The sequence below is a fragment of the Falco biarmicus genome, chromosome 1, assembly GCF_023638135.1.
Source record: "Falco biarmicus isolate bFalBia1 chromosome 1, bFalBia1.pri, whole genome shotgun sequence".
NCBI lineage: Eukaryota > Metazoa > Chordata > Aves > Falconiformes > Falconidae > Falco > Falco biarmicus.
The window spans coordinates 21,244,296-21,264,312 of NC_079288.1; the positions used below are offsets into that span (position 1 = coordinate 21,244,296).

General features: G+C 48.7%; 1 protein-coding gene, 1 long non-coding RNA gene and 1 other non-coding gene across 3 annotated transcripts; all 3 read left to right on the forward strand.

Annotated features, from left to right (window-relative positions):
• Positions 1–2,416: 2,416 nt before the first annotated feature.
• UNC45B (unc-45 myosin chaperone B) lies at positions 2,417–14,465 on the forward strand. The gene is made up of 19 exons (XM_056329038.1): positions 2,417–2,773; positions 3,565–3,601; positions 3,933–4,108; positions 4,668–4,757; positions 5,234–5,401; positions 6,520–6,688; positions 6,942–7,112; positions 7,942–8,113; positions 8,456–8,756; positions 9,150–9,244; positions 9,915–10,056; positions 10,499–10,639; positions 10,833–10,960; positions 11,426–11,492; positions 11,866–11,979; positions 12,095–12,210; positions 12,578–12,695; positions 12,815–12,970; positions 13,884–14,465. The coding sequence occupies exons 1-19, from the start codon at positions 2,573–2,575 to the stop codon at positions 14,148–14,150; spliced, it is 2,829 nt and encodes a 942-aa protein (XP_056185013.1). The 5' UTR covers positions 2,417–2,572; the 3' UTR covers positions 14,151–14,465.
• A 2,319-nt stretch (positions 14,466–16,784) lies between these two features.
• On the forward strand, positions 16,785–17,884 carry LOC130144939 (uncharacterized). The gene is made up of 2 exons (XR_008820323.1): positions 16,785–16,971; positions 17,412–17,884. It is a non-coding gene; the product is annotated as an uncharacterized LOC130144939 (long non-coding RNA).
• LOC130143973 (Z30 small nucleolar RNA) lies at positions 17,782–17,879 on the forward strand. Its single transcript, XR_008819959.1, has one exon. It is a non-coding gene; the product is annotated as a Z30 small nucleolar RNA (small nucleolar RNA).
• Positions 17,885–20,017: the final 2,133 nt, after the last annotated feature.

Consider the following 20,017-nt stretch of genomic DNA (forward strand, 5'->3'; position numbering starts at 1 on the left):
GGTCCCCTGCAGAGCTGGTGAGGTCTGAGTACCTGCTAGAACAGCTGATGATGTGAATAGAGGAAAAAAACTCTAATTATAAACTCTAATTATAATTTCTGGTGTTATTCTAGAGTTGAAACTGAGCTTTATGCAAACACTAACTGCCCTAAAGTTGTGTTAGGGGTTTGGAGGCGTCTCTACCCCAAGGAGAAGGTCTCTAATGCTCTGTTGGAGAAAAGCTCAAGCCCTGGGTGCTGAGCACAGCTATCTCTGCAACCCTGCTATTGCTCTAGAGATGCTGGAGCCTATCCTGGGATTTTCTGGCAGGAAGTTTCCCCATGGACCTTGCCAGTTCCCTGCGTTAGGAGGTGGCTTGCAGCCACGAGGTAAGGTGGAATCCCAGGACTGGGTTTAGTGAAACTCATCTGCTAGTGCTTGCTGTTGGGGTGGCGTGGTGGGAAATGAAGATGCGGGGGGGTGGTTCTCTGCCCCCCCTGCAGCCGGGGAGAGCTGTGGCCCTGCAAAGGTCTTGCTGCAGCAACCCGGGGGCTGTCCTCCCTGGGACTTGAATTTCTCTAGGAAAAGGGTTTTTTATGCTTTCTCAGCCGAGGCCTGAAGAGGGCCCCCCGCACTCGCTGCTGAGGCTGCCTGCCCTGCCAGCCCCCCCCCGGGGCTCTCGGGGTGCATTAACACATCTGCTCCAGCTGCTGGGGCGCAGGCATAAGGCAGCTCCCGGGGTCCTGGGCGGCTGCTGTCCCTGCTCTGCCGCAGCCCCCTGTACCCTGCCCAAAAACGCAGGCCAAGGGGAGCGCAGGGCGCTCTTAGCTTTGCCTTGAGCAGTAGCAGCATCAGACACAATTTTATTTTATAACTTAATTTCCTTGAAGTACCTGCAGTGCTGACGCTTGCGGAAATGGAAGTTTTTGTTCTGGATAACTTGAGGAAGGCTGTGCTATGGACAGACACCCATGCGTGCTGAACAAGCAAGCTGACCCTTTCCCTATAGCTAAAGCAATGCGGGAAGGGGTTTCTGGTGGGTTAGTTTGTGTGAGTCCAAGAAAAGCCGCTGTGCTGAGTCTGTCCAAGGCAGAGATGGCCTCTGGCACCCTCCGCAGATGTGGTCCTCGTGCCTTGGACCTACCCTCAAGCAGGTAAAGTTGCCGGAGCAGCCTGCGACTGTTGTGTGGGTGATGTGCTGTGAAGGCACCTTCAAATTGCTCTGCGATCACCTCCTGCCCGGACACCAAGGACCAGGCAGTGCTGTCAGTGCAGGACGAATAAACAGGAGACTGACCAGGGCAGTCTGGGGCCAATTCTTGCTGCATAAGATCCATAAGCCACAACAGAGATCACCAGTGCTAAAGATTGCTGATATTTTTTCTCGGCAGCGTCTCAGTGTGGAAGTGTGCTATGGCTCAGTTTTGCAGTGTAAGCCTCGTTGGAGCAACTGAGCTGATGCCCATGCACTCCTCTGTCATTGCCCCATTCCCACCGCCAGTTCCCCCATTGCTTTATAGCTGGGATGCTTGTGGGTATGCTCGGGAAGGCACAGCCTGCATTTTGGGGAGATAAATCGCAAAGCGGAATTCCTGATTGTGACCCCTGAGAAACAGGGGGGTTTGAAAGGCCCAGCTCTTTTGGAGCTCAGTGCTGCTGTGTCTGCTGGCGTTCTTCAAATTGAGTCCCAAGACACTCCTCACAGCAGTGGGCTGGTATGCCCTGGGCATAGCTGTTGGTCTGTGGCTGCCAAGTGAGCGGAGGTGGCAGTGCCAGACGTGAGAGCCCACCCTGCTGAAAATCCCACCCAAAGGCCCTGCAAGGATAAGGTGGTGCTGGCTGCAAGTTTGCTTTCTGTCCCAGTGTGTTCTGGAAGGTGCTGGGTACTGCTGCGGCTGCTGGCATGGGGCTGCTTGTCCCTGAGGCTCAGCTGTCTCGCACTTCCCAAAATAGAATGGGAAAAGGGTCTGAGCACTGCGACAGGGGTCAGCTATCTCAGCCATGGGCTTTTTTTGGCGTGAAACCCCCCCGTTCCTGCCCCCCACACCCTGGGCAGCCCTGTAGGTAGGGGGAAGCTGGGATTTACCCCAGCAGGCAGGCAAGGATCCCCTTTTGCTGCAGGGAGGTGCTGCCCACTTGCATGCAGGTACCCCCACCCTGAGCTGGGCTGGCTGCCCGGGGGCCTGGCTCAGAGCCCTCCCCAGGCACTATATAGCACGAGGAGGGGGACAGGCTGTGGTGACAGGTGATGCTGACAGGCAGCAGGAGCTGCCAGGTCTTGCCCAAACTTGGAGCGGGAGGCGAGCTCTTTCCTGAGCCTCACAGACTCTCCGTGGCACCGACGGACTCCTCTAATTCTTTTTTTTTTTTTTTTGGTTGTTATTGTTTTTCTCCCTTTCATTAACTGACTCCTAAGGATCTATAGCTGTGGGAAAAGCTTCTGAAAAGCCACAGCCTTGAGGAGAGATTTAGGTCTTCATTTTCAAAACTCTTCAGCCTGGTAAGCTGCTTTCATTAATGTGTGTGTCAGTCTCATGGCAAAACTCAGCTTAGTGGAGTAGGCAGGTGACCCTGGTGACACAGGCCATTGAAAATGCGACACAAACTGATGTTTTTCCTTAAAGCTCTCCAAATGGAGGATCCTGTCCAGCTGAAAGAGGAGGGCAATAAATATTTTCAGGCCAATGACTATGAGAAAGCTGTTCAAAGCTACACTCAAGCCATAAAGCTCAACAAGGACAAGGCGCTGCAGGCGGTGCTGTACAGGAACAGGGCAGCGTGTTTCCTTAAAAAGGTGAGGAAAGCTCCTGGCTGGCCTGGGCAGTGCTCAAGGGGAGAAAGAGCAGGGAGGCAGCCAAGGGTGCTCACCAGCTGTGGATTGCATGGTTTGTCCATGTATTGAATGGGGTGTTTGTGAATTGGTCTGAAATTATTTGTTCTGGGCCTGTCCTGGAGCTGTAATGCTGCTTCCCTGCTTCAGTCCTGATGGGGCCACGGTTCAGCTCAGAGATAGTCCCAATTAATCACTTTGAAGTAAAAGCTTTCGGCAGCCAGCCTGCTCCATGATCGCAGGGGAGCTCTGTAAGCCACGGGTTGGGACGCAGAGGCATTGCTCTTGCTGTCTGTCCCAGCGCAAGAGAAGCAGGCACAGATACTTAGCAAAATAAAAAGTTATTGGTATCTGTACCAAAATTGCCTCAGCTCCCTGCAGTCAGCTTGTAGCAACCTGCTGTGGGATTTTAGCAGATTGTTTGCGTGTTCCTGAATTTTCACTAATCCAGAAGTGACACCAACCCAGAACAAGCTGCATACAGGCTGCTGTGAGCAACCCCTCTTCCTTCACTGCCCACTATCTGCCACTGCAGCAGCACATGTTGTCTTACCTGCATCACTGACCTTTTCCTCTTCCCTTCCATCAGGGATGAAAAGGTACCTAAGCCCCCATCTTTCCTTTTGTAGGCTGCTGCTGGCTTGGCTGGAGTGTCCTGTTAGGCAGTGGGAACAGGGAGGTGACAATGTGCATCAGCAAGGGGGACATGCTCTGCTATCCCACTGCTAACAAGTCTCTCATTTCTGGTTTAACAGGAGGAATATGCCAAGGCAGCCTCGGACGCATCTAGAGGTAAAGAGGGGGCTGTTTTGGGAAAGAGCTGTGTTTCTGGCTATGCTTGCTCCAGCCTGCTCTCACATCTGATTTTGGGGCATTGTGGTGTTATTTCCTGATGTCCACTAACACCCATGTGAGGCCACAAGGGAATTAATGGAGGGTGTTCAAAAGATGATGTACCAATTTGGTGTGTCAGTGCAATCGGTGCTTATCAGGTACGGATACACTCACGATGTTAATAACTATGTCTCAGGGAGCTGTAGTCACTGTAAAGCAAATCACAGTTTACAAAGGAAATTTCCAAGATGCAAACTCTGATGCCTTGTGTTTTGGGTCACTTTCCCAGCTATTGACATCAACACTTCGGATATCAAAGCCTTGTACCGGCGCAGCCAAGCTCTGGAAAAATTGGGGAAATTGGACCAAGCGTTCAAAGATGTTCAGAAATGTGCCACCATGGAACCCCGCAACAAAAACTTCCAGGAGACCCTGAGGCGGCTAGGGGCTGATATCCAGGAGAAGGTAAATGCTGGGGGGAGCAGTCCTGGGTTCACAGACCAGGTGTGGGAAGTCCTTGCTCTGGGTTGTGCTGAGGGATTGTTGGCCGTACTGGAAACTTACAGCAATGTAGGGGGATAAATAGGCTCCGTTAAGTGGAAGTTCATACTTGATGCATGTAAATCTGAGGATTGGATTGAACAGTTAAATTAAAAAGTGTGGCAGCTCGCTTCTGAGGCTGGCCCAGTCCTGAGTGTCTTTTGGTAAAGTCCTGGCAAGGAACTGGAGCAGCTTTGGGCTGGGTCTGTCAGTTACCACGTTGACTTATCTTCACATTGTGAAGGTAACTGTCCTTGCATGAGTATGTACTGTGAGATCTCAGAAATAATGGTTTAGGCTTGGCTCTGCCCGTGACCTGTCTGAGATGGGTAATCGATGCTGATCGCCAAGAAGTGATGCCTATTTTGATATTTAGCTGAGATTTTCTGTGATTTGAGGGTCTGTGGTGTCCTTGAAGTAATAAAGGAAAACTGTTCCTTGATTTTTCTCCCTTCAATGCTCCATGCACTCTCTGTTGGCACAGCTGCGCATTCAGTTCTCCACGGACTTGCGGGTGCAAAAGATGTTTGAAATCCTGCTGGATGAGAACAGTGAGAAAGAAAAGCGAGAAAAGGTGAGGAAACTGTCTTGGACTTGACAAAATTGCTGTGTAATGTCAGAGGCTGCACCGAGGAGCTGTGTTCCCTTCCCCACCTCCCCCGGATGGGGGGTGAGGTGAGGGGCTGGGAGATGGACTGCACTCAGAGAGACAACCAAGAGGGGAAATGTCCCAAGGAGGCATTGCCCCTGTGCTGAGGGAAGGTGGACCAACCTTCCAAAATACCAAAGGTGGGATCAGACTGCATTTCTGCTCAGGCCCATCTCTGCCACCTTCCCCATGTTTCCCTCCAAGCAGTGACCCACTTCTGGGCATAGCAGAGCTGATCCCCAGATCCAGCTGGAGAAACTGTCTGGTGGTGTTTGAGCTGGTCTCCTGAATCTGCCAGGGGATGGCCACCCCCCAGCTCCCCCCGGGACATCCCAGAGGTGTTCTGGAGGCTGCTAGCGGGGCTGTGCCACTGACCTCTGCTTCTTCTGCCTCCCACCCAGGCTGCAAACAACCTCATAGTCCTGGGGCGGGAGGAAGCAGGTGCCGAGAGGATTTTCCAGAACAACGGGGTCAGCTTGCTGCTACAGCTGATAGAAACCAAAAATCCTGAGCTGATCCTGGCAGCTGTGAGGACACTTTCGGGAATGTGCACAGGACATAAGGCTCGGGTAAGCAACAGGGTACTCAGGACCTTCATTGCTGTGGCTCTGCACCTGGGGGAGTGGAAAATGGCAATAGTTCATGATGCTTGTGAGCAGTGGGGAAAAATTAAATCCTACAAATAAAATTTTAAATCTGGGGGGGAAAAAACGTACAAATAAGTAAGTGGGGTTAACACTCTTGAAAATGCCCCTGTTACCGTGCTCCTGATCTCTGGGGTCAAAGCTGGTCGTGTTCCCTACGGTGCCTTCACATGTGCTGGTGAAGTAAAACTTGTGATGAGTTGTTGCCACGTGAGTTGTGGTGAGCACAGCTGGGTCAAATCCATGTCCTTCATCACAGGTTTCAGAAAAACCACAAAAAATTAACTTTGGGAAGGCTTTGTCTGAGGCTTAGATGAAGGAAAGCAGGGAGGATCTACAGGGAAGTTAAGATTCCTGGGAAGAGTCCTAAGGCAACTCCCAGGGGTCTGAGCCAGCTAAACTTTACACCAAACTAGTTTTCATATAGTGTAAAACAGCTCATAAGAAGCCATGTCTGTGTATCATGACCGGAAGCAGGAGATGGACATGTGCAAAATGAATATGCATATCAGTGTAATGGCGCAAAGGAGTGGGGGGAACTGCAACACAATGAAAATCAAATCTACTGCATAAAAATCCAGTACAGTGGAGACCTATTTTCTTTTTCTGTTGTCACACGCAAAAAGGCTGCTCTGCGAACCCTGCTAGGTCCGCGTGTTTCTGAACATGCCTCCCCTGAATTACTGATGTGCTGCCATGCACGGAACAGGCTGTGTGGTAACGCTGGGTTTGCTCACAGCCAGGATGGGCTTCTTGCACCAAACAGGCTCTTTGCTAACATGCTTGCAGGAAAGCCTCTTCCAAACCCAGCTGTGCTCTTCCCAGCAATCCTCGTTGGAAACAGTCTGTTGCATTGCTGGCAACTCTAGATGTTAGGAGTTGTCATGTTATCAATGAAAATAAGGATGAAAAGCAAAACTGCCTTGTACTGACTCAGGATTCGCCCAGGAAAACAGTTTCTTTGTACAAGCCTGACCTTCCTCAGGCGCAGGCAGAAACGGCCTTTGCTAACGGCTGCCTTGCTCTCTTCTTTCTGGGGCCAGGCCACTGCCATTCTCCACTACCTGGGCATTGACAACATTTGTATGTGGATGTCAGTAGACGATGAAGAAATCTCCCTGGCTGTCTGCAACCTCCTGCAGACCATCACTGACTGCTTGCTGGGCCAGGGGAAAGAGGAGCATCACGGGAAGGAGGAGGCTGTAGTGCTAGGTAATGGTCCTTTGGTCTCGCTGGAGGAGAATCGGGATGAGCAGGGAGGGCTCTGCTCCTTGTTCGTTGGTGAAGTGGGGACTTCACCTTCAGCTGTCCAGGATGACAACCTGCACACAGCTCTTACCCTCGTGGTGTTAATTGAAATACCTATGTTCCAGCCATGCAATGGCTTTGAATGGTTTTCACTGTGTTTACTTGCTTTTGAAGGTGATTTCTTGTAACTGCCTGCCACTGTCTTGCTTCTGTGTAGATACCAAGAAAGATGTGAGGATGATCACAATGCGTTTGCTGGATATGCTGGTCAGTAAGCAAGTATCTGGGCAAGGGCGAGACCGAGCTCTTAACCTCCTCAACAAGAATATACCGAGGAAGGACCTGAATGACCAAGACAACAGCCGGACCATCTTTGTCATAGACAATGGTGAGTCCTTCCCCTCCACCCTGTTCTGGTCTGGGAGCTGTGGAGCTGTGTACTCTTGCCTGAATGCCCGTAGAACTGGTCCTTTCTATAACATAAATCCTCTCTGGCTTTTTTTTGGTGCATACAAGCCTGGAGTGAAGTTAGACTTATTAGCAGAAACAGTATTAAGATTAAGAGAAAAACCCCTGTGTATGAGAACAAGGACTTTCCAGTTTCTAAAGGACAGACTTAACTTCTCTGGTTAGTTTATTCCAGTGTGTTTGCTAATGCTGGGAGGATTTGGCTTGGAGAAATTGTCTAGCTTAGTGGCAGATGAGCACCTGCTGAGCCTGCTGGATACTTAAACTGGTCCCTTCTAAAACTGGAAGGGGGTGAGGAATTTGTAGAGTGTGTTTTTATACTAATTCCAATGCGTATGTGTGTTACCATTTTGGTGGAAATTATTTAATAACACTTTAGCAACAGAAAGTTTAAGACATCCAGAATCACTCGGAAGTTGCTGACTTTTCCTCAGTCAGAGCCTCCAGCCTTGGAGTTCAGTAGGTTTAATGCCTCCTGACAAAAATAACTGATCCAGCCAGGGACCAAATGCACAGTTTTGCTTCTCTGAGAGCTGGATAAAAGCCTGACGCTGCAAACCTGTAATCCCACCAGCAGAAGCTCCTCACCATTAAATATCTGAGTGTCGTCTTTGTTTAAAGCTTATGTGATTAGGCTGCAAAGTAATTGAAAACCTTGCAAGCTGGCTATTTCACTGCAAGAAATCAACAAATGGTATCTTGAGTTTTGTACAGACCCTCTGCCCTCTGTATTGCTCCATTGTTTCCAGGCTTAAAAAAGATACTGAAAGTGGTGGGCCAGATTCCTGAGATGCCTGACTGCCTGCCGCTGACAGAGAACACCCAGCTGACTGCCTCTGTCCTCCTAAATAAACTCTATGATGACCTGCGCTGCGACCCAGAGCGTGACAACTACCGGGTGATCTGCGAGGAGTACATCAAGTGAGTCAGGGCTGGCTTAGTGGGGCTGAGCTGGCCCAGAGGCACAGGAGCAGGAGGTCCTAAGGATGAGATCAGGCACTTGCAATCCACTTAGAGGCCAAACTGAGGCCCTGGGAGACAATGATTTGCTTGAGATCCTGCTGGGATCCTCAGGTTTTACCCCTATCTGCTGGGTCACAGCCTTTGCAGGAATTTGGGCTCAGCTGTGTCCCAGATAACTACATATTTCAGTAGTGGAGCTCAGTTTCCAGTCTGAGGGAGGATGTTCCCTGCCCAAGGGAATGAGAACTGTAAGCAACTACTTACATAACTACAACATGCTACTCCCTCTGTTCCATGCAGGAGCAAAGTTGACCCACAGAACATGGATAAGACACTCCATGCCATCCAGATGGTGTCTGGAATTCTGCAAGGGCCCTTTGACTTAGGCAACAAGCTGCTTGGCATGAAGGGAGTCATGGAGATGATGGTTGCCCTGTGTGGTTCCGAGAGGGAGATTGACCAGCTGGTGGCTGTGGAAGCCCTTATCCATGCCTCCACCAAGCTGAGCCGGGCCTCCTTCATCATCTCCAATGGGGTGACGCTCCTGAAGGAGATCTACAAGAAGACCAAGAATGAGAAGATCAAAATCCGAGCCCTGGTGGTAAGGATGGCAGTCCTTGTCTCTATTGCCCACCACAGCCACCAGCTTAACCCCAGGCTTGGGACAGAGGGAGGTCCTGGGAACATGGTGGGCTCACTCACCTCGGCTGGGGAATGGTTTATGGTGCTTTCCCCCACAAGGAAGGGGGACATGGCAGACCAGGACAGTACATGGATTATCGGTACCTTTTGAAGGCAAAACTGGTTAATCTTCCATTAAAGACACCCAGCAAGAGCACAAAACCTCACCTTGCTGTGCTTCAAGCTGAACATCTACTGGGTATTACCCTCTTTGTTAGAACTGACTTCAACATTTAGGTATGGGATTAGGCTGTTTTAGGGCAGCAATACTAAAGGATTAATGAACCTGGTGTATCCTCTACATCCTTCTCAGGGTCTCTGCAAGCTGGGCTCGGCAGGAGGTACAGATTATGGACTGCGGCAGTTTGCTGAGGGGTCCACGGAGAAGTTAGCCAAACAGTGCCGAAAGTGAGTGATTTTACTTTTTATCTTCTGTTGTTCTATACTTTGCAAAATACAATATGTACCTTTCTCAAGAGATCCTGCCCACACATTGCCTTCATTTACTGTTGCTGCCTGACAGCTGGCAGTGTCCCCAGAGCCATTGCACCGGGACCTGGAGCTCTTCTGTGCCTAAAGCAACCATATGTTCCTCCTGCCTCAATATCCAGATAAGCCTTCTTCCCTCGCTTCTCATGTGAGACACCAGACATGGTGCCTCCCTCTTTGCCAGAACTGGTACAGCCTTATCAAGCGCATCTACAATACGTGCAAGTACCTTTTGAAGGTGAATTTACCAGCTGGACTAACAAAGGAGATGGGATGAAGTTAGGAAGTGACTGAATGGGTGATCATTGTCCTGGGTAGCAGGGCATCACTTGTTTCATGTGATGGTGAAGGCAGAGCAGTGCTGAGTAGCTGTCCCGGTCTGTCTTCCCCTGCAGCATTTAGATCCCTCAAGTTGGGCCATGGGAGGAAAGTCATGTCTTAAGCAAAGCATCCACGGTCTTTAGGAACTGCAGCAGAACCTGAGGATGTGTTTGGGCCTGAAACAGTCTCAATATCTGTTTTTCCTCTCTCTTAGAGAAATTACTCCTGGCTCCCAAGATAGAAATGTGGATGTTTTTCTCTCTTCTAGATGGTTGTGCAACACCAGCATTGATGCCCGCACCAGGAAATGGGCTGTGGAAGGGCTGGCGTATCTAACCCTCGATGCAGATGTGAAAGATGACTTTGTTGAAGATGAGCCAGCCCTGCAAGCTATGTTTGAATTAGCCAAGGTCTATCTCCTTACTTTGTTCCCTTATTCCTCTGGTAGCATCAAGTGCTCCCAGCTCTCCAGCCCGACACTGTTTCCTCAGGCAGGAGGAGCTGTGACCCCAACCCCTCACTTCTAGTTTAGCAAAATTTCAGTTTTGCCCGTGCCATGGAGACACCTCAAGGTTGTTATCATCCTGCTCTTCTCCCAAGGCTGAAGAAGGTTGCTCTTACCTTTACTATCAGCAATTGCATGAAAACCAAAGGCATCAAGGTGTTGTAGCATCTGATGATGTCAGCCAGTCTGATTGTAAACTTTTGTTTTTCCCTGCCCTGGGCTGTAAAGCTGGGGATAAGCCTAAGAACACTTCAGCTAGTGCAGACCACCACGATGGCAGTCCTAAGGAGCCTGCTTCCCTGCTGTGTCATCCTCACCCTCATATAAGCTTTTATTTTTCTGTGCAGGCAAGTGACAAGACTATCTTGTATTCTGTGGCTTCTGCACTGGTGAACTGTACCAACAGCTATGATACCAAGGAGCTGGTCCCAGAGCTGGTGCAACTGGCAAAATTCTCCAAGCAGCACGTGCCTGAGGAGCATCCGAAGGTAGGCTGTCCATGGCTGGGGAGCTGGGAGGAGATGCTCACATCTGAAGACTTTCTTTAGTGCATTCGTTGTCACAGACCTCAGCTCTCCTGTCTCCAAGGATGAAATGGCTTCGCTGTCCCACCAGGCTCAGCTGTAGTGAGCAGGGTGACAGCTGTCAAGGGGCTAATCCCTTTCTAATGTCCCCCCTCAGGACAAGAAGGATTTTGTGGTGAAGCGGGTGAAGCGGTTGCTGAAAGCCGGTGTAGTCTCTGCCTTGGCCTGCATGGTGAAGGCGGACAGTGCCATCCTGACGGACCAGAGCAAGGAGCTCATCGCCAGGTGTTTCCATTGCTGTTGTGGGAGCTGGGAGTGCTGGCCAGCCCCTGTGCCACTGAGATGGGTGCCTGGGCTGGCCCCCTGCTTTGTGGGGTGGTGCATTCCCCCTGTGGGGGAGGGATGAAAGGGAGATGGAGAAAAGATTTAAACCCAAAGTTTCTTTCTTAAGCAATGTCATAAAAATCCATGTTCTGACCTTGAAACTAGCTTGCAGGGCTGCCTTGCCAGGATGCATTTCAAATTTCTAGTCCTCTACTGGGTTTGGCTGGAATAGACTTCATCTTACAGGTCTGGAAACTTCTTACTGTGCCATTAGTTTCTTCCTCTGAGAGTGCCATGGGCACTGGGTTAAACATCTGTAATTTACCTGGTGGATCAGGCAGCCCTGCAAAACCTTAGTTCCATGAGGGATGCTGGCTATTGCTTTCCCACGTGGCTGTTTCACTAAGTGATGCTGTGCTTCCGCAGGGTGTTTCTTGCCTTGTGTGAAGACCCCAAGGACCGTGGGACCATTGTTGCTCAAGGTGGTGGAAAGGTGATTACTTTTATGTTTGCAGCCCAACCTGATGGGCAGTTAACGTCTGCTGGGAGCCTGCGATGTGTCTGCAGTGAGGGAAGGTGACAGAAAAGCGTGAGCTGCCTTGGTAGCCCCTGGGGCCCACACTGATACTCCAGTGCTGTCTCTGCAACCCCCCAAAGAGGAGACAACCTTGGAACAACTGTGTGTGAGCTACAGGCTCTGGCGTAGTGCCTACTTGAGAATAAAAGCAAAGCATCACTGTGGGCTACAGTCCAGACCCATTTCGTCAACAGACACATCCTTAGGATATTTTTAACTTATTTTAGTATATTAAGGCAATCCTGTAAATCTCCTCAGAAGCACTGAATGCTTTCCTATGTGTTACTAGGCCCTGATACCTCTGGCTGTGGAAGGCACAGAAGTTGGCAAGATAAAGGCTTCTCATGCTCTGGCAAAAATTGCTGCTATCTCCAATCCAGACATAGCATTCCCAGGGGAGAGGGTAAGCTTGGAAAAAAAAAACCCAAAACAACCCAACCCAAACATAATTCCTTTAGCAAATGAAAATTGCCAGGATCTGAGAGCTGGGAAAGCGGTGACATGCCTTCTCTTTTTAGGTATACGAGGTGGTGAGACCCCTTGTCAGCCTGCTGAACACGGAGAGAGACGGCCTCCAGAATTACGAAGCTCTGTTAGGTCTCACTAACTTTTCAGGAAGAAGTGATAAACTTCGGTGAGTTTAACTGCTTTTTGACCTTCTTTCTTCCCCAGGAGTGGATGTGAATTTCAGTTCAACACTTTTCTAGTGGGACTATGGAGACTGGTCAGTTTGAGCAATGTTTGGCAGAGCTACAAAAGATCTCAGAACTAAAAGATTAATAAGATAGCTAGGAAGAGGAGAGTGGCACGTTTTCTTCTAGAAAGAGGAAAGATGTGAACCTAATCTACATTAGACAGGGAATGAACCAGATGTCCACAGCACTGGAGTTCATGACACTGATTTGTTTCAAGTCCTTCCCTGTCTGCAGTTAATATTGCGTCTGTTGGTTATTGCTTGTCCCATGACATGTCCCATTTTAATTGACTGCTCTTCCACACAGGATGAAGATAGTCAAAGAGAGGGCTCTGCCAGATATTGAAAACTATATGTTTGAGAATCACGACCAAATACGACAGGCAGCCACAGAGTGCATGTGCAACCTGGTGGTCAACAAGGAGGTAACTCACTGGGCATCTCAAACTTGAGTGCACATGCCGGTTCATGAGCCCCTGGGATGAGGTGTTCCTCAATGTGTTATCTCTGGGTATCATGGAGGTGTTTGTTGTTTTTTTTTTAGGTTCAAGAGCGGTTTGTGGCTGATGGAAATGACCGGCTGAAGTTGGTAGTGTTACTGTGTGGTGAGGATGATGAGAAACTCCAGGTTGCGGCATCAGGAGCCCTGGCCATGCTTACAGCAGCACAAAAAAAACTCTGCTCCAAGATGACTGAAGTGGTAAGATCATAAGTCTTATGTTTATATACGTCTTATACGTCTAAGATTATGTAGACATACCCTTGAAGGGACATGGCTCCATCATGAAAATGCCTCTCAAAAGGAAGATGTAGTCTACCAGTTTGATAGTGAGGAACTCTATGAAGTTGAGACCTGGGTGTGCATGCCTCTAGCCTGTCCCTGCACAAAGTAAACTAGACTTCACCTCAGAGCTGAAACATTTCTGCATGGCCATTCCTCAAGCTAAGTCCAGGATGCTAACTGTCAAGCAAGGTTAGGAATGCAGAATATTATACTATAGGCCCCTAAAGCTTTTGAGAAATGACCTGAAATACAAACCTTGTTTCACTCAGAAGTGAGAAGGGCTTGATAGATACCTACCGAGCTTTACAGACCCCAAACCACCTCTGTTTCCTGCACAGATCTGTAGGTCCTGAGGTGGGAGACCCTGCGTAACTGAGTATCTGTGAAGAGCTGTGGTTGAGAACTCATGAAACCTGTTGTGTTGGACACTGGGGCTTGTTAGAATAAAAATGATTCCTCCAGCCAAAGGAGGGGCTCAGCAAGATCAACTGGGGGAGTGGGTGGTCTGCTTTTGGTCATGTCAGCTGCGTCAACACTCTGAGCATATTCTTTGCACAGAGATTATTATAAAGCAGCCTAAACATGAAAGTTGTTTCATGTGGTGCTAGTGCCATGAAAGCTTCTGACTTCAGTGTAAAAAAAAAAAAAAAAAAGTTTCAAAATTTGGAGTCAGGTTTCCTTAGTTAAAGACTCAAATAGCCATACATGACAGGAGTACTGAAGACATGAGTCCCTGCACTTCCTTTTGCTGAGAAATGCCATGCCAAACTCACGTTTTTGGTTGAAGTATTCTTCAGATCAACATTAATGATCTTTTTCTCCCTTGAAGACCACCCAGTGGCTTGAAATCCTGCAGAGGCTCTGCTTGCATGATAACATGGAAGTACAGCACCGAGGGCTGGTCATCGCTTTCAACTTAATCAGTGCTGACAAAGAGCTAGCGATGAAGATGGTGAAGACTGAGCTCCTGGAGATCCTGACGTATGTCGGCAAGCAAGAAGATGACCCCAAGAAGCAGCACATCATTAATGTAGCACGTGATTGCCTCACAAAGTGCATGGATTATGGGCTGATCAAACCTCTCTCTCGGGCATGAGGAAATGAAAAGCACCAAAAAAAGGCTGAATGTGGGGAAAAAGTGCTACCAAGAAATGTGGAAAAGTGAGAGCTATGAGGAAAATCTAGTGCCGTTGTCAAGGCATGGAATAGTTTAGGGACAACTTTGGAGGACCAGAAACTCTATAAGGAAAGGGGGGACGATGGCCTGGGAAATTTGGAAAGTGTCCATCTGAGTAATCCCCAGATGGCATAAACCCTTTCTCAACCCTCATTCAGCTGATAATGCTGAAAGCTTCAAGGCCCAGTTGTAAAAGAGTCCATTGTGTTGGAAATGTGCCAGGGGCTGTTGGAAGGGAACTTGCTGGTGAAATCCACAGATTTCAGCTCAGTCAACAGTGAAACAGGCAGGAAGGGTTAAATGCCTTCTATTCTGTAGTCAGAAAACAGGTTGGGATTTAGCTGTGTGCTTCTTAATTTTTGTTCATTTATGGTATTTTTAAACAGCCTTAAGTGGTGTGCCAAAGTGTTAGGATGGTGGATGAGCTCTTAATAAATTTACTACTTTGTTCCATGTGGAATTCCTGTTCTGCTTTTATCAAGCAAATAGAGAATCAAAGGCAACTCCCACTGCCACCTTGCATCACATCCAGGAAGCTGGAGTAACCCGGGCTGAGTTTTCACCACTTACAAACTGTCCAGTGCTGCTGAAATGAACAGGCCAAGTCACCATGAAAGGCTCTACGAGGAGGTGGCACTAACGAGTTACCAAAGCACAGCATTTGGCTCGGCAGGGAGTGCTGAATATATTCGTTTATGGACCAAGCAGAATGAGAAGCAAACACAGGGCCATCACATTAGATTTTAGTATATAAATGTTTACATTCAAGTATGGATTCTTTGTGTGCTGCGGACAACACAAAAAATTACAGGCCCTTGCTTTAGACCCCAGGGGGGAAGAAAATCTAAGCATATATATATAATCTTACTCAGCAATTATTTAAATGTGAATTCAAGTGCATTAAAATTTCTGATCATACAAAATGTCAGTGAGCCTCATGTGACAGGTGTGGCATGATTAAGTGTTGAGGTCTGGAGGTTATGGAAAGAAGCAGGGGGACAGTCTTTCCCTGTACCTTGATTATGGAGGTATCTGCTCAATAAAGTTGTCCATTTTTTTGAGGGGAGGTAAGAGAAATGGCAGTGTGGAAAAAGAGCAAGCTAGCGCTAGGCTGCAGAAATGTGTCTCCTTCCTGTCCTGCAAACAAATATATTCTGTTTGTGGGCAGGATTACAGCTTCCTGAAAATACTTAGCTTTTGATTCCAGACAGTGTAAAAGAAGCCTGCTGCTCAACCCCCTTGGCAGGAGCTGGTATAACACCCTCTTCCTTGCTTTGCCCCTTCTCCTTTCTCTTTGTCCCCCTTCAGACTGCATTCCAGTGTGCAGGGCTGCTTTTTAGTCATTACAAAGCAGCTTTTTCCCAGCTGAATTTTTCACAGTTCCCACCACCAGTTACTGAAGACTTGCATATTTCTCTGCTGTGGGCTGTGCAGTCAGAATGAAATGCACGGGCGTGCGGGTGGATTAAAAAGCTTCCATTTCTTGAACTCTTGAGTTTCCCTATGTAGTCACTATGCCAGTTGTCCGGCTGGGACCCTCCTCTTGGTCCTGCAGAGGAAAGCCTCCAGCAACGTCAGAAACCCCGTCCCCAGGAAAATCATGGGAAATACATCTTCCCCAACAGGCAGGTGGGTTAACACAGGCATTTCTTGCAAACTGCTGCCCATCAGGAGGAACCAAATTACTGCTTTAAAACGGCAGGATACAGCTACTCAGCTGGCCTTCAGAAAGCATTGTATTTTAACTTGTATATTAAATTATGATAATTCTCCTTCCAAGGCACCTTCAGCTCAACTGTTGAAATATTTTTATTTCTCCTGAATATTTTTTTGGTCTTATTTCTTCCTTTTTTTTTCTTTTTTTTTTTTTTCTCTCGTTTGTTTTCCCTTAAATTGTTTTCACGGTGATGCCATACTCATCCCGCTGCCCCTTAGTCGTGCCGTTGGGCCACAATATGTAGCCGGGACAGCCGGGCCCTCAGGACTTTGAGTTTTCGTGGCAGTGACTACCACCGCCCTCTGCCTCGGCCCAGCAAATCCCGTCGCTGAGGGAACGAGAGAGAAACCGAAAGCCGCCGGGGAACGGCCGCGCTCGCCTGGAACCGGGGCCGGAGCTCCCGCCACCTCAGGTCGCCTCAGGGCGGGAAGCGCTCGCACCGACCGGAGCGCCGCTAACGCGCCTTCCTATTGGCTCGCACGCCGCCTACCTGGCAGTACCACGCGCTGCCATTGGCTGTTGGCCACCGGAGGTGGGACAAAGGCGAGCGGCTCCTCCTCGGGGTGGCTGGGCCTGCGCGAGCGGGAGCGCGGTGGGATGGGGTGGGAGCGGAGCAAGCTGAGGGGCATGGGCGGTGAGGGGGGGCTGAGGGGGCTGGGGTAGGGCAGCTGAGGGCTCGGGTGTGGGGGGGAACGGGGCCAGAGGGGCTGAGGCGGGTGAGTCCGGCCGAGGTTGGGCGTCTGGGGCTGTAAGGGGTGTGTGGGTGGGCAGGATGGGGGGAGGCTACCTGGGGGTAGGGGGATGCAGGGGGCTGAGCGGGACTGGGTTAGGGCACGGGGGGCTGAGGGGGGGTTGCGTGGGCAGGGGCAGAGGAACTGGGACTGACATGCTGCAAGGGGCCTTGGGGGAGAATGCAGGGAAGGAGATGAGAAATAGGGTGCAGCTGGGTGGCATGAGGGAAAGGTTGGATCAAAACAGGCCTCTGGACCCTTGGTGAGCCACTGGCTTCAGCAACATTTATAGGTACGACAGTTTTTTTCCTCTTGGTTTTGCCAGGTACTGCCCTGACCTTGGAATGCCAGCTCGTGACCCATCTTTCTTAGTTCCAGCTCTTCTATTGGGCATGCTGCCCTCCTCCCTTCCCTTGTTCCCCTGCTAAATGTGCTTCATCCTTTTATTATCTGTAACTGGAGGAGGTGATAAGGAGAAAAAAACCCAACCCTAAATTAGTGGATGAGCATTAACCTTAAACCAGCTCCTTTTCTCTGTCGCATGCTTGCAGATCAGCCAGAGCTTTAATTAATGCCTATTCAGAGTCTCATGCCTTGTGGGGTGGCATTGTGTGTAGGCATGTCAGGAGGAAAATGAGGGGTTTGGCTGGCTTAGCTAATGGTGTCTGGGATGGGGATGTGGAGAGCTTTTGCCTGTGTTACTCTGCCAACATGGCTTTGTCATGCACACAGCTGAACACACGACCTCTGTGAAGAGACTACAGCCCTACTGATGGTGCAAAGTACCAGCTCCTCCGTGCTGCTGTGTGACAGAGGTGGGTATGGGAAGGCTGAAATAACAACTCGGGCCTCAGTTTTTCAGTCTTGTAACAGCCACTCCCATCTCACCTCCCGAGGGTCAGTGTTAGCTTACTGCAAACTGTCCTGTAGAAAGCCATGTGATCCTGAAAAGAATTAACCCAGAACCCAAGTGAATCTGTTTTGTTGGAGGTGGGGAAGGATATGTGTGTTTGTTTATTCCTCCTCCAGGAAAAAACCTCTTTCCTGTTCTAGTTCCTGACTTGAGAGCAAGATCCTTATTGAATGGAAATAAATTTGCCCAAAGCAATGATGAGCGAAGTATTTTCTGAACTGGTATTGCTGAGACTTTGTGTCTTTGCTTTGACCAGGGCGTGATCACGTAATCTTCTCTCTGAGCTTATTTAGGCAAAGCTCCTCTAAACAGCTTTGTTTCTTTTTGAAACTTTTTGATGCACCCGAAAAATACTGAAAAAAAATAGAAGTTTGATCAATTTTTTACTGGCAGAAAAACAAAACTGTGATTTGAAAAGTGAGTAGTGCAAATACTTGTTTGGATTTTTGTATCTTGCTGCAATACTGGGTTTAGTATTGAGCTTGCAGTGAGAGAGGTCTCTTGTTTCTTCTACATGTAACATGGCTTATGAAACTCTAGATCCTCTGCACCTGTATCTTCTACATGTGCAAATGCAATGCACTCTGTAAAATGGAGTTTGAGCTGCCTGTCCTGTAGACACCTGTATTCTTATCTAGGATTGCCAGCACAGACGCAGGAGTATTTTTGGAAGCGAGTTGTGGTGTCAGGGCTGGCTCTAGTGCTCTGCTCTGGATGAAGCGCAGCCCTTTCAGGGATGAGGAGGAAAAAGGCTGGGCTAATCAAGCAAGTACAGGAAAAGATATGGAGCTTTTCTCTAATCCAGTTTTCATTCTCTTCCAGGTCTTGGTTCATTTCTCTCTTCCTGTGGAGAAGGAAGCTTCTATGGGGAATATGTACCTACAAGTATAGTTATGGTGGGGTTTTTTTCTTAATGGGAGAAGCCACATTGTTTCTGTTAAGGAAGCAAGGAAAGCAACTGGGTTGCTAATGCATTAATTTTTTAAGTGTCTAGATGAGTTGTGAAGGTGGCTTTGATTCACTAAACATTTTTTTAAAAGACTTGCAACATCAAGCTCTGACAGTAATGTATCCGGCAACTCCAGTGCTGCTGTTAATGTTGAAGTAATTGTCTTAAGCAAAAGATCAAAGCATCCTCAATGCATATATGATACATGACTGTGTAGAAGTCACAAATTAGTATGTAAGTCCAAAGGTTGGTTTAATAAAGTTGGTGTTCCCTGAAAAATAATTTCTTGTCTACCTTTAGACCATCATGGCTTCAAGTATACTATCACAGTTAAAAAGCAGATACAGGGGCATGTAGTATAACCCAAATTGGTTTTGTAGCTGTTCTGGAGCAATAAACCTGATAAACAGGTATGTATTTGGCTACTCGGGACAGGAGGGTTAGAAGAAGCAGTCAGTTCTCCAAGCTGGTATGTGCATCAGTCTGCAGGAACACTAATAAAATCTTCCAGGTAACTGTGGAGCCTGTCACCTCTGTGGGCTTAATGCCTGTTAGTCTGATAGGCCTTAAAGAGCAATTTAACATCCAAAAGAGTAATTAACAGCTGTTCAGAACTGTGAGGCTTAGATGTGAGTGGTTCTGTGCAGGTCTCGGAGCTGCTGTGGAGTTGGCCTGACAGGGACAGGGTGTTGTGCAGCTGGTGTGGGGAGGGGAGTGGAGGCTGTTCTGGGGAGGGGAAGAGAGATTAACCCTAGGAGAAGGAGGTGTAGAGGCCCTGCAGCAGCGAGCGTGCAGGCAACTTGGTTGTGCCTTTCAGCAGTCAGTGAATCCTTCTGAGTTAGAATCGTTCAGGTTGGAAAAGACCTTTAAGATCATTGAGTCCAAGTGCAACACAACTGCCAAGCTGACCACTAAACCATGTCCTAAGTGCCACATCTACATGACTTTTAACTACCTCCTGGGACAGTGACTCAACTGCTTCCCTGGGCAGGCTGTTCCAATGCTTGACATCCCTTTCCATGAAGAAATTTTTCCTAATATCCAATCTAAATTGCTCCTGGTGCACTTGAGGCCGTTTCCCCTCATTCGTATTAGAGGGGAGGGTGGTGCAGAACTTGCCCAGGAGCTCTGCAGTGCTGCTGGGTGAGTCAGCACCGGTCAGTCTTCTGGCCCAGATCTGCCCAGCTTCTCACAGAGCAGCAGACAGGTAATTTGGAAAGCATAGGAAGGATAAAAGGAAAATAAACCTTTCCTGAAATGAATCATCAGATCCTTCAGCCCTTATTTAAATGAGTGGTTGCCCTCGAGGCCACAGGACAACTGGCCCCAAGCTGTCTAATCAGACAGGTTATTGTAAGACTGTGCAGCAGCAGCAGAGCATCTTCAGATGCTGGTTCTTCACAGAGATGATGATCTCTGTGGGTGAAGCAAAAGTGATGTAGCAAGTGATGCGAATTAACATCCAGCCCAAAGCCA

Coding starts and splice junctions, on each gene's coding strand:
- UNC45B (XM_056329038.1), top strand. CDS start 2,573: ATGCGACACAAACTGATGTTTTTCCTTAAAGCTCTCCAAATGGAGGAT. Junction 3,602..3,932: donor AGCCTCGGACGCATCTAGAG/GTAAAGAGGGGG, acceptor TCACTTTCCCAG/CTATTGACATCAACACTTCG. Junction 6,689..6,941: donor GGAGGAGGCTGTAGTGCTAG/GTAATGGTCCTT, acceptor GCTTCTGTGTAG/ATACCAAGAAAGATGTGAGG.